The sequence below is a fragment of the Lissotriton vulgaris genome, chromosome 6, assembly GCF_964263255.1.
Source record: "Lissotriton vulgaris chromosome 6, aLisVul1.2, whole genome shotgun sequence".
NCBI classification, from domain to species: Eukaryota; Metazoa; Chordata; class Amphibia; order Caudata; family Salamandridae; genus Lissotriton; species Lissotriton vulgaris.
In genome coordinates this window covers 306,870,359-306,883,709 of record NC_141694.1, presented here as the reverse complement: position 1 = coordinate 306,883,709, position 13,351 = coordinate 306,870,359, and the positions used below count along the sequence as shown (strand labels likewise).

Genomic DNA, 13,351 nt, shown 5'->3' with positions numbered 1-13,351 from the left:
TGCCACTCTACCTTTTCCCACTTTAAACTCTCTGCTTCTTCCCCCCTCACTCTTCACCTTCACTCACCCCCATGTTCCCTCCTCTTCCCTCGACAGAAAGCCCCAGGGCCGGAGAGCTTGCAGTGGCAGACAGTGAACACTGCAGGGTCCCGAGTGTGTGCAGAGTCCAGCAGGGTAGAGGTCAGGGAGAACAATACTGGCCTCCCATGGGGAAGTCATTTGACCTCCCACCTCACCTGGGCGCCAGGGAGCCCACTACCATAACATAACATGTGTATTTGTAAAGCGCACGTTCACCCAGCGGTTTCTTGGCGCTGAATAACAGATGTTTATTGTTACCCAACTCAATGGTACTCATTTTATCGACCTCAGATGGATGAAAGGCTGAGTGGACCCGCCGGGATTTGAACCTGTGACCATGAGGTCGAACACAGGCCCCTGCAGTGGACGCATTAGTCCACTGAGCCACCAGACCCATCAGTCAGAACCTGAGTACCGGTACTCACCTTGACAGTGGAGAAGTGCCGGTACTCGACTTTGTCAAAATAAAAAGTGCCGGTACTCAGTACTGGCGAGTACCGGCCCATTTAAAGCACTGTCATAAGCGGGATGCCAGCCTGGCCCAGTGGTACAACAGCTGTTGTTCTTAGCAGGAAAGAGAACTTTGGCCAAAAACATATGGCATTGGTGACAACAATTATAACCCTGGAGTTTGCTTGGTATAAGAGTAAGTCATGTTGTGCGGCTGGTGTAGCGAGAACGGACAGTCCCTAGCCGGGGCTATCTAACAATGGTGTCTTTTTGGACGTACATTTTGGAAGGATTCAGGCATTGTCAAATGCTATGCTGCAGTGTAGATTCCCTTATGCAGTAGTTAACATGAGCAGAATAGCTTTGTTAAAGTAAAAGCTATTGACATCCACTTGTTCTATAGCCCCATGTATTCTTTTCCGGATTCCTTTACACCCAGAAATACCCAAGATGCAATACACACTTCCTTATGGCAGGTTATGCATGGTGCGCCCTACGAGTCTGGAACTAAAGATATGTCTTTACAGTAGTTTCTTCTTGTAAGAAAGCTTGAAATTAAACCAGCAAACACAAGAGCTTCTGTAGAAAAGACAGTAGCAACAGAAGGCCAATTCTCTGAGTAGCACAAACTACCTACATACAATCCCCAGACCGCTCAATTGTTCCTCCTAGTAGAAATCAACAAGAAAATGGCTTGGTGCATGAGTAAAAGTCAAGTGACGCTCTTCCTGTACGATCCCTGACATGGCAAATAGCCCACCCAATATCATCATATAAGAAAGAGGGGGTAGCGGGAAGCGATTTCTGTAACAGACTTCCCCGCCTCGCATCAGCCAAGCGAATCATCCGTTCTGGAGTGCCGGAAACCAATGCGCTTACCACGGGCCGAGCTAGTGGCTGAAACATCCACAGTAGAAAGCCCGACATGGCTCAGTGATATGGAATGGCTCATCGCCAAACGGCAACAGCCCCCCCCCCCCACCCTGCACACTAATTCTTGACCTAATGCGCCAAATCAAGGACCCCGAACAGCCAGGAGGCTGGAGCAACCAGCCCTAAAGTGCATCGCAGGAAGTCAAGAGAAACCGCAAAAAAGGAGGGCCTTGTACTCACCACAGAAAATCACCTACACCGACACCGGCTTCTGGCACACATCACGACACAACAGTGTGTCCAGCTGGGGAACAAAGAGGCCTGCACCAGGGTTCGGTGGTATAAGTACATGAACCCCCCCCACCCCATCCTCCACCCAGGTGCCTAAAATGAAGCGGGAAAGTGCCGGAAGGGAGGGACCCAAAGAGTGGCGCGAGGGTGAGAGTGCCACAGTGGAGCACTAAAGGGCTGTCCACTGAGTGCGCTGCTGGTAGCCACAGTACTGTACAGTACTGTGTTTAGCTTTCAGTAGTAATGTCACTGAGGATAGCTGATGTGTAGTTTTCCTACTAGTATGAAACACCACCCTTGGTACTACATAATAGCTGTACTACCGTGTGCATTGATATTTTCGATGGCATAGTTGTTTACTACCGGCTGTATTTATTCTCAACAAGGCAAAATTAGACCAAGGAGATAACATGTAAAATTGCTGACTAATGGAGTTTGTGAGTATTGCACATCACATACTGACTAACTAGACGCTGAAGAAAAACACAAATGCAGTGTGTTGCACTAGGCCCTAGATGAAGACGTGGGAGAAATGAAGAGACCTGAGATCTTACATGTTACTTTCATCATGCTTTTGAAAAAAAATGTCATGTTTATGCTAATACTGAATTAAATGTATATAAACAAAAAGTGAAATAGGCAAAATCCATTTTTTTATTTTTAATTTGTATCCACCTGCAGGTGAACTCTGGTTTTTAAATTTGAAAAGATCCGCTGACTACAGAATAGGGCAGATTTCCTGCCCGAATGTAGTAAACTGTCTTTCTTCTGGGTGCCCAAATGTACCTTGCTTGCAGGACAACGCGAAGCATTCTCAGGTGTCATTGGATACCTACAATAATTCTGATTAACTCCAGTGGCCCTAAAACTGAAACCTTTTGTGATTGGTTAAAATGCTGGCCAATCACGATCTCCGGTGTTTGCTCTACCAGAAAGGCCCCAATTTCATCCCTTTCTGCGAGGTCAGTTTTTTAGCACCATTCTGATTGATTTCTGGCATCCACACAGAATCTCTGTAGGATGTGAGCAGGTCATCTCTTGGTGGCCTGTGGACCACTGCAGGATAGTGCATACTTGTCATCGTTTCTTTTAGTCGATGGCAAGCAGAACCTAAAAAGCAGTTTCATTGCATGTGCTTAGCGAAGACCGAAAAAAATTATTTGGACGTACAGTCGTAACTGCACAAATTTCGATTGTTTTTTTTATAGTCTTTAAAGTTTAATTCATGGCATATTTTAAGGATTCCCTGTCAGCTAACCTCACCAATACAAGCCTAATTAGGCCACGTAGACACTGCACCTCCACCCTTTGGAAAATGTACATGAAAAGACTCCACCCTCATTCCTCTCTTATGCTAGCTTTGACATAAGGGCCAAGGAGTAGAGCGATTTTTGTTCTGTATGAAAATAGGACAACGTATCCACATGCAGGCAGCCATCTTTTTTCATAAAACCTAGGTGGTGTGCTCTTTCCTCCCACCCAGCAAACGTGCCCTTCTGCATTCTACCTCGAACATGCAGCTTTGTTCAGAAGAAGAAATACAATCTGCCCCATCTTTGAGGGGCTCCCTCCATCCTATTTGTGTGGCCTGACTTGATGCAGGTGTTATGATCCCTCCCTGTGCTTCCTCGGTCGTAGAGGAGGCATGTGAAAGGTCCCCCCTTCCTCAGCAATTACATACACGACTAGGCCCGGCCGACATGTTTGTCATGCTGGCATAATCTCGTGCAGTTTCTGACAATGTGCATTATGCTTGTTATACAAAATTCCTAAAATTCAGCCATTATGCCACATCATGTAGTTTCAACCTCATTCAGGTAAAATTCCTGTCATGGGAGCATCATGTGAGCAATGTGAATGTACAATATGTGCAAAAATATGGCACTAAATGACAGATTTGCATTTCACATAACTGTGCGTAATTGTTGCGAAATGTTGCGAAGTGTTGCAAAAGGAAATTATGAATATTATCACACACACGCATACATATCTTTCATCGGGAAATGCCCATTTCTAGCCATTGTGGTACTGAGTGATGGTGGTCTCCATTGAGAAAGTATCTGTGAATAGGTAAATGATGCATAATATCTGAGCACCTACTTATGCAGCAAAACTTTGAGAAAGGCAGTCTTGAAAACTCTTGTTTCATTGACTTCACACTCTGAATTACAAGTCGGTGTGCCTTAATCAGGACATTCAATCCTATTTTCTCCTACCTCTTCTGTTCCAGATTTCAATTTGATTGCCGCATCTTAGAAATATTCGACCAGATTCATGAACGGAAAATCGTCTCACAAAGGGCCAGATTCTGAGAATCTGGCCCTTTGCAAGCGCAATTTTTGCATTTGGGATTCATCATCCCAAATGCAAAAATCGCTGTTATAGAATTCGCAAATTTGAGAGGAATTGCATTTAAGGAATCTCTATTTGAGATTCCTTAAATGCAATTCATGAAACATTTAAAAATTGCGAATTCGCAATTTCGACCCGCTATTTACCGCAAAGTCAAGCCTCGTGGTAAATAGCGGAAACTTAGAAAAATGCACTTAAGTGCATTTTTCTAAGTTGTATGTTACACACACACATGTCCTTGGGACATGTGTGTGCGTAACACCAGCGTCTAATATCATTTCAGGGGTGCAACAGGGTGTCCTTTGGACACCCCTGCACCCTTGAAATCCCAAACTCAGAATGCGAATCGCAAATAGCGATTCGCACATGGATATGTCTTCCCATTCATTCCCATGGCCTTTTAGGCCCATAGGAATGAAAGGGGAGTTATTCCTTATTTGCGATTAGCAATTAGCTAATCGCAAATAAGGAAGCTGTAGGAATCGCAAACAAAATTGCGATTTGTACATGAATCCCGTTTTGCGAGTCTGTAATAGCGATTCCTTAATAATCGCTATTACAGACTCTCGAAACGGGCCGATGATGAATCTACCTGATTGTCTCCAAAGCTTAACCCTACTTTGCATAAACACCCACGTCATCTGGCATCCTGCATCCACACCACAGTTAGTTCATTATGAAGTTGGAAGCTTGAATACATTTGAGCAAATGGCACATTTATGCCTGGGCGCTGCGGGAACATTTCAGAAGGATTCTCAAGTCATCCCTTGAGACAGTTTCAGAACACTGCCCGATCGATGGTTTTAATATTTAATGCTCATCTGTCTTTTTGATGTTTTCATTGCTCTTAAGTCTGACGTGAGTGTACTGGTCGCGCAAGGAAGAAACGTGTTTTTCCCCCTCTAACTGCAGTGATTGCCACACACGTGCAGGGACAGTGCCCTTTGACCCCGCCGTCTCACCTAAGGCATAATCTGCAGAGACCATTTTGTCAGCAGTGCCACCAGAGGAGGGAGAAATGTCCAAACATTTTTCATTTAACGACCTCTCAACAACCACGAAACAGGATTCATTTAATAAAACACATTCATTTCTGATCACCTCTGTTTAAAGGCATTTCAAGCACAGGTCGGATGTGATGTCTTAAAAGTCGTCCGAGCTGCACTCAGATGTGAATATCTACACACATTCTTAATAAATAAATGATTGCCCTTCATCTCAGACAAGCCAATGATTATTGTAGCATCCGGTTTGCAAATGGCCGATTTATATTTTCTGGTCTTATGTTTTTACAATTAGACGGCTTTTGTGGGGGAGAAATCAATTTCAGTTTCTTGAGGCGTTTGCCATTTCTCAGTATGAAATCTCTGTTAATAATGTTGTGAAGTGTTCTGCCTAGGGCTGATATCAATGCATCCGCATCGATTTATTTTCGTAATATATTTTTCCACTGCCAGTCCTTAAGCATCGCAGACGTCTTCTGAGACAGCAGATAAATAGAACCTTGAAACTTCTATCAGCAATGTTCTCTTACATTTAGTCCACATTGTCCAGAATAATTTGTCACATAGTTATTGAGTTGCATTTGTGTATGTTGTTCATGCAATCTGTTGGCTAAAAGAGCCAATGAACTTGCTCCGCGCGCTTCTTGTACGTGGGAGTGGCTGTGCGCATGGCCGCCTCCCTGTGTGAGCTTGGAGCGGCAGCCGCCAAAGGGGGAGTCCTTTGATGGGTTTCCACATAAATATCTACTTTAAAACACGTGGACCATCTTATGGTCTGATTTACAAAGGTTTCTTTTAAAAGTCAAAACATTTATTCACAACCACTATCACCCCTATTTGAAATATATTTGAAGCGTATTTCCAACTTTTTAGAAAAGTCCAAAAGCAAAGTTACTCCTGCTATTCTGCGACTGTCACAGATTTCGTGGACTAGAAGAAGGAAAAGTGTATTTACATGAGGAAACATTTTCTTTTTACCCCTCTAGATTTCTAAATCTATGAAATTTCATTCCACAGCACAGCCTTCAGTTTTTTGGGGTGATTTATCCCAATTTCCTCTCAAATGCATTTACTCGTAACAGGCTTGAAATTTACTAATGTATTTCAGGCAATAAAATAACTGCAAAATGTTGTTGAGTGAGACGTTTCAGCTTGTTGCGGTACACTGTCTTCTCCTAGTTTACCTATCCAGAAGCATGCACAATCTGACGTCTGGGAGCAAATTTCCTCTCCAAGACATTTCACTATACTAGCGGAATAGTCGTGTGAGCAGATCCCGTTTGCGAAGTCTTGATCCACTACTCATAGTTATGGGTATTTTGCCCTCATAAATCATTGTTTTCGTGAATCTAAACAGTTTTTATAAGTGGATTTGTAATCATGAATGCACAGGAGTGCTAAAAATGTATCAAAATTTAAAAAACAGTTTTGAGCCCAGAGTGTGCCTCAAAGAGTGACTGAATGATTGCTAGGTGCAGAAAGGGAAATCTTCCTTAAACTCAGTGGCGAAGCATTGAGCTGATTTCAGGTTAATAACTCAGCCATTCCCTTTGCTCTCACTCCATTTCCCGAATTTGTAAGTAGGATTATGGTAAACAGTTTTCTTTTTTTTCTAGTGCTGTACATTAAACTATGAAGGCTGTTTTAAAATTGATGTATTGCAGTCCTTCTCACGTTTCCCTCCTGTTTCCTCCCTACTCCCTTCCTTTTATTTTTTTATTACTTTCAGATACAGGTTAAAACTTTTTATTGTGACCCTTATCTTTGTCACCCCTATCTAAGAGCACAACTTTTAAATTAAAATTTACGTACCTTAATATTCCCATGGTTCCCCGTGTTTCCCAAATTTGGGCTAAATCTTTCACAAAAGTATCTCCATTAAATGCTTAGTGGGAGCGGCTCGGGACACTGGGGAGATCGGTGCCCATCATCAGCAAACCACCCTATTCCCTGGTCTTGGTCACTGCACGAAGATTCCAAGTTAGGTGAGCCCACCAGCACCCTCCCGGCCCACACCTGGACATTTGCGAACACCTTCCTGCCAACCAGCACCCTGCTGCTTCATTCCCTGCTTCTGCCCTCCTCAGCACGTGCTGGAATTCGCGAGAAGGGGCATCCTCGTAATACACCATTTCCTGGTTCAGAATGTCCCTCCCTGAGATATCCTGGGCCAGGAAATGGTCATCTCGAGGTAGGTTTGTAGTTTTTCACTACGTCCTGCATGGTCGCTAAAAATGGTAAAACTTTGATATACCAACCGTAAGCCAAAATCTTCCAAATTTGCCTAAATTTGTCTGAGTGTAATAAACAATGTGCATATGTCTAACAAAAAGCCCAGGTTTGAGGACAACTTGCGTGGAACCTGGGATTTTAAACCATGTAAAATAAACTTTGGAGCTCAATTTGAAATGTATTGTGGCATGCAGAATGCGAATGCAGTGACATCAAAGGATGTGTATTATTAAGAGGTCTTTTTGAACGACTTCCAGAACACAGTGAAATCTTGATGATTTGAGACTACTTTACGTTGTAGCCTAATACACACTTTCGTCTTCAGTCCTCCAGGTTCTCGCTCTTCCACTCCGAAGAGTGACTCGGAGTTGGTCAGTAAACCCCTGGATAGAGGAATGCTGAAGAATAACCCACAGATGCACTGGGCCTGGGGAGAACTTCCACAAGCTGCAAGGGTATGTAGACACAGTGAGCATATATAGCTCACATAACCATGAGATGCACGACCATGCTATCTGTCTGATATGTTGTCATTAAAAGCTGGATTTAGATAACGTCCATCCTCAGCTGTGGATCTTTCACTCACCACTCCCCTCTAGGAGGTGTATATCTCACTGTTAGTTAAATTGACATGTCAAAACTAGTCAGTTTGATTTGTAATGCTACTCAGAACTAAACTACAGTAAATATATAATCAATTCTAGAAATTGGGATGCCACTTAGTTAAGGAGAAGATTTAGACTTTGGGAGTGTGGTTAAATTCAACACTTCCCATGGATGGCCAGTCACACATGATTGTTGCTGCTTTCAACTACTGCCTGATGGTTCTCTGCAGAGCTTTTGAACAAAGATGATCTTGTAAAAATTGCTAGAAACCCCCCGTTGTTAAGACCTCCAAATAAATGTTCCAGTTGCCAGTCCGTAATTACTTTATTAAGAATTTGTGTTGTTTTGCATAACTTTGCATGACTTTTTGTGTAGCACATATCTTGATAAATCTGTCCCCAAGCATTTGTGTTTGACCTGCTTGTTATTGAGCCCTATTTGCCCTCTCATATATTCAACGCCATAACTAATCACTTTAACATGAATACTGTGTTTCAGATATGTCCCTTTTGCAATAGTAGTTCGCAGTCCTGGACCCCCAGAGGTCTCTGAAAAAACAGGGGCACTGAAATTACAAATGACGGTAAAGTGGGTTGCCCTCCTCCATGCCATATTATCTGGTTTATATTTTAAAACTGGGACATAGATCACCAGACGGTCGTGCCCGGAATGAACTCTGTCCCATCGGTTGGATAACGCAATGTTTCTTTCTGGATCTGCTGGCTTTGTTTGTAAAATGATGGAATATTACAATCTCCTGTGGCACTTTCAGCATGCATGTTGAGCATGTGAGAAACCTTCCTTGGCTGGGCCACTTTACTACTTTCTGTCAGAAAACAGTGTAGTTGGCACAATCATTCTTTCTAGTTGTACCAGTTTGCTGTACAGTTCCTCAGAGTTCTTCCTTTCTTTCTCTTGTACATGTACAGTGAATGTTTGGAGTCACTTCTCTGACACTGCAGCTCTCATTTTTACTCTTTGTTTTGTTCATGTTGACATCGTGATCAGCTGCACATTATGTGCCAGAGAATCTTGATGCCAAGATAGAAAAAAAGATCCACAAGTTGCACAACTTTGCTCCTCCGCCTCTTCCGAGTGTAGTACAGCCTCCACCTTTTGTGCTCAGCTGATCCCCTTTAAGGGAGTGAACATGGTGGGAGATTTGATGGATGCTAGCCTGGGTATGACTGCTCACTTGAGATCTTTGCTGAAGATGAATTTTGTCTGGCATGCCCTTGAGAGGCTTGCTGGGTGGTGCTTCTCCTGGATACTGCGAAGAGTTGTCCCAGCGGGAATACATTCATAGAGTCCCTGTGCAGGCAAGTATGGGCCACGTTTAGGATCTCACGACTCAGCCTTAGATATTTATCAGGTTCAGCGCCTTTTGGCAACAGGGTAACCTGCTAGGTTTGAAGATTTTCTCTACAAAAAAGTGCCACAGTGACGTGTCAAGTTCGGTTATATCATACAGTGTCGTAGAATTATATGGTCTATGTTCAGCATCTCTGTAATGATATCCCTGCTCTCCCAGATTGTGTTTACTCTTTCTCTGCATTTAGAAAATGACTAGTACCCCATCCATTTGTATTTTTCCACTTCCTTTTTCGTGGGAACTGATAGTCAAGGGGCTAGCAATCCTAGATTATGTGGCCACTGTTCAAAGCGCTCAGTATAATGTAATACAATATTTAGCTAAAATACCTGTCGCACCTTTTCAGGGAGTCCTGAGACACCTATACAGTGTCACATCATTTCTCACTTTCTAGTAGAAGGAGAAGTAAATATGTCAGCAACTTATTTTATTGAACAGTTTTACTTGAAGGCTCTATAAGAATGGAGGTTTAATATTTTCTGTTTCTTTTAATTTTCTGTACATTTTTATAGATGTCCACGCACAAGCCGCGTGAATCCAATCTCCTAAATGTAAATCTTTCTGAAAGCACCCACTTCCGGGTTATTCAAGACGACTCCCCTACTTCTGACCTCCCACGAAGCTTTGCCGCCCTTTCTGCAGAGGACCACATGGATGCTAGAGCCCTTGAAGAGACCGTCCATGATCTTGAGCCGGAACACGAGGTTCATCAGGGACCTGAATCCACAACCGTAACTATAACTATGCCGGACATCGACTCTCAAGGAGCGGCTGCACCCCCGCTGAGCGCGGAGGAAGAGAAGAACCACACCACGGTCTGCATCAACCAGCCCATGAGCAAAACAGATTCTCCTTCCAAAAAGAAAGGTAAACCTGTGTGCTGAACTTTGTACTTCGAAGTTACACAATCCCCTTTACTTATATATGTTCTGGGCATGTAAAAGTAGGAATTACATTGGATCTGGGAATAATATCATTTTATACAGTAAACTAAAAGGACTAGCTATATTGAGTGAATCATACTGGTGTTTCTCTGCAAAATTAGCCAAGTAGTTATATTTCCTAAAATGTCTGTTCTGTGCAGAATATATAAGGCTAGAAGGAAGCTGGAGCAATAAACCATGGAAGAACATAGTCACAGCATCTTAGTGTAAATGATTAACATATGGCTATGGCAGTTTCTGAGGACTGGAGTGAGTGAACAGTGGCTCTTCAAGGTAAACAGACTATAATCTAGGCGAGATGACAGATTAGTGAATATTAAACTTCCCTTGATGAAATGAACGAAGAAATGAAGATTCTTGTATTGTGCAGCTCAGTGAACTCAATTGCCTCAAGACACTTTTTGGCTGGACATATGATTAAGGGAAGGGTGTAAAACCAATGGTTAAAAGAAACTAATTACAATGATCACTTTAAACTTGATGACCGCTTTTAAAAACAAAATTACCTCAGAGGTTGTCATTGCCAGCCTGCTATTTTCCTGTGGACCCATGACAAGCTGGACTCAGGGATGGGAGTACCTTTGTGTCCTGATCATATTGGGGACCATTGATTGAGGAGAATTCCACAAGAGATGGAAGTAAAGAATTTCTTCTCCTTTCATTTTTGATAGGCTGCCTAAACGATGACGTCATTCAGGTTCTGTTCAAGGTGTGCCCTGTCTGTATCCTCAGTGACCAAAAATAATCATATGGGGGGCCATTGATTGAGTAGAATTCCACAAGAGATGGAAGTAAAGAATTTCTTCTCCTTTCATTTTTGTGGGCTGCCTAAACTATGACGTCATTCAGGTTCTGCTCAAGGTGTGCCCTGTCTGTATCCTCAGTGAGCAGAAACAATTTGTTTACACATTACGAGGTGGGGAACTGGGAGTATGTGTTTTTTCTCAGTCAGAATGTGGATGCTGCCAAAACTGCAGTAGTACTTATACAAAGAATTACCAGCTGCACATTTCTTTCATGTCTCACATTTAAGAACTACAAACCAATATCAATTTGGAGTTTGTAAGGTATACTTTGTTCATACCTATTTTATTTCATTATTTTTAAATGTTTCTGTATTGTTTCAACTAAGAAAAACCACTATACATACATATTTACAATTTGTACAAAACAACATATATATTCTACAACATTAAACAATATATAGAGATAGAATTCATCACATAGAGACAATTTCATCAACAGACATCAATTATTGTGGGGTGCCCTATCTTGACACCAAGTTCATTTACTATCCATAACAACTTAATGCAAGGGAAAAAGTAAAAAATACTCTAAGCAACAAATCGCTCTATAAGACCACACATGAATTAATTAGTCTAAAGGACTTCCAAGTCAATTGCTTCTCAATGTGCCGACGCGTTTCGAACCCTCTCACGTCAATTTTCGGGTTCTCATCAGGGCTCTGTTCTTAACTTGTCTGTTTTCCAGCAACAGTCGATCCACAGATTCGCTTTCTTTTCTATGAGGGAAGGGTGTCCTTCTATTCTGCTACCTGCCTTTGGTGTCTCTTACACAGGCAGTCCTCTTATTGCGTGTGCTCGCACCTTTTATTTTCTTTTTCTGGGGTTGTTTTTCTTATCCTGTACGTTCTTTAGTTGAGTGCTCACTAATCATTTCCTGGTTATTCAGCCTGTTTTAGGTATTCCTTACAACATTGGGCCACCGGTTTTGCCAACATCTGGCGGTGGATTCGCGGAAACCGCCGATACTTCGTGTTAATTGACGCGCAATCGTCAGCGTCTTTTTCATGGGGCCATTATCTGTTTTCACAGCTTCTTAGGGCTCTCTGACTCTGGCTGACTCTGCACTCACACTGATCACCATGCACTCACATCATTCAGCCTGCCCTCACAAGACCACACTGCACTTATGCCACTCGCCATGAACTCACACCGTCGTTCTCCTTCCACATGAGCACACTGCTCACTCTGCACTCACACTGTACTGTACTTGCACTGTGCACCCTGTACCTCACCCTGCAGTCACACAAGCACACTACCCACCCGGACTCATTGGACATTTCACTCACCTGTCCCCCGCTCTGCTCACTCAAACAAGCCCATCAGTAATCATACAATCCGCACCCAAATTCATATGGTCACCTTACTCACCCTGCTGTCACTCATCTCACCCTGTCGCTTCACTCACTGTGCACTCACATGGGCACTCCTGTCACCCACACAGCACAGAGGGTTAATGTGCCTGCTACAATGAACGTGTACCATGCAGATCACAGAACTTAGTGCAAGTAAACTATGAGTAGCCCTATAAAAAATCTAAATGTTTGTCAGAAAGGGGCTATAGAGATTTGAGGTGCATTGTTGGCGAGTGGTAGTGAGGGAATTCATGGAGAAGGGTGAAATGGGGGTGGGGGCGTAAAGAAAGACTTGCACCGTGCACGACCAGTGCTAGGGCCATCCCACGCTGGGAGGCTTAGCCCCCCCTGAAGTTGTGCCCCTGGACTTGAGCATGAAAGAATCTTGACACTTGCTGTGCCCTACAAATGCACAAGCGCCTGTCATGACTAAAATACACTAAAAACTGATTGAGCTCTTTGTGTATGAATGATTATTTAGCAAAGTAAATATAACATTAGTTAGAAACAAGATGTTATTGCTTTCAACTAGTCATTTGGTAAGCTGCAATTCTAGAGAAATATCTGGTATGTCTAGCATGTCTCGTGCAACGTAGTCTGCCCTTATTGGTGGACCACTCGTACTCATTGATTGGTGTTTAGTCCCGAAAGGGCTCCTCCTCCTCTTTACATTTTGGCATTTACTTTGGTGTGGTTTGTTTAGTAAAGAAAGTATACTCCATAATGTTAAGTCTGACATATTATGATTTACCCCCAGCATATCGAGTTTTAACCCGTTAAGCACGCCGAAAATTCCGCCCCAGTGCGGACGTTCGATTGCGCTAACGGGAATGGAACGTTCAGCGGACGTGCACGCGACGACCGCTGAACGTTCCCCGCACTTAAGGGGTTAAATATCGTGCTACAAAAATGTGGTAATCAGAATAACTACAAAAATATTTTGAAGGTAAGCATATATAGAAGTATAGGTTTACTAAACTTGCCTCCA

At 42.9% G+C, this 13,351-nt stretch overlaps 1 protein-coding gene across 7 annotated transcripts in view; it reads left to right on the top strand.

Moving 5' to 3' along the window:
- Positions 1-13,351, top strand: part of LPIN1 (lipin 1) — a 512,424-nt gene that overhangs the window by 436,563 nt on the left and 62,510 nt on the right. For all 7 annotated transcript variants that reach the window (XM_086926320.1, XM_086926321.1, XM_086926319.1 and 4 more), the window contains 2 exons: positions 7,609-7,738; positions 9,774-10,128. In XM_086926320.1, coding sequence (XP_086782446.1) covers positions 7,609-7,738; positions 9,774-10,128 — 485 coding nt within the window. The remainder of the gene's footprint in view (positions 1-7,608; positions 7,739-9,773; positions 10,129-13,351) is intronic.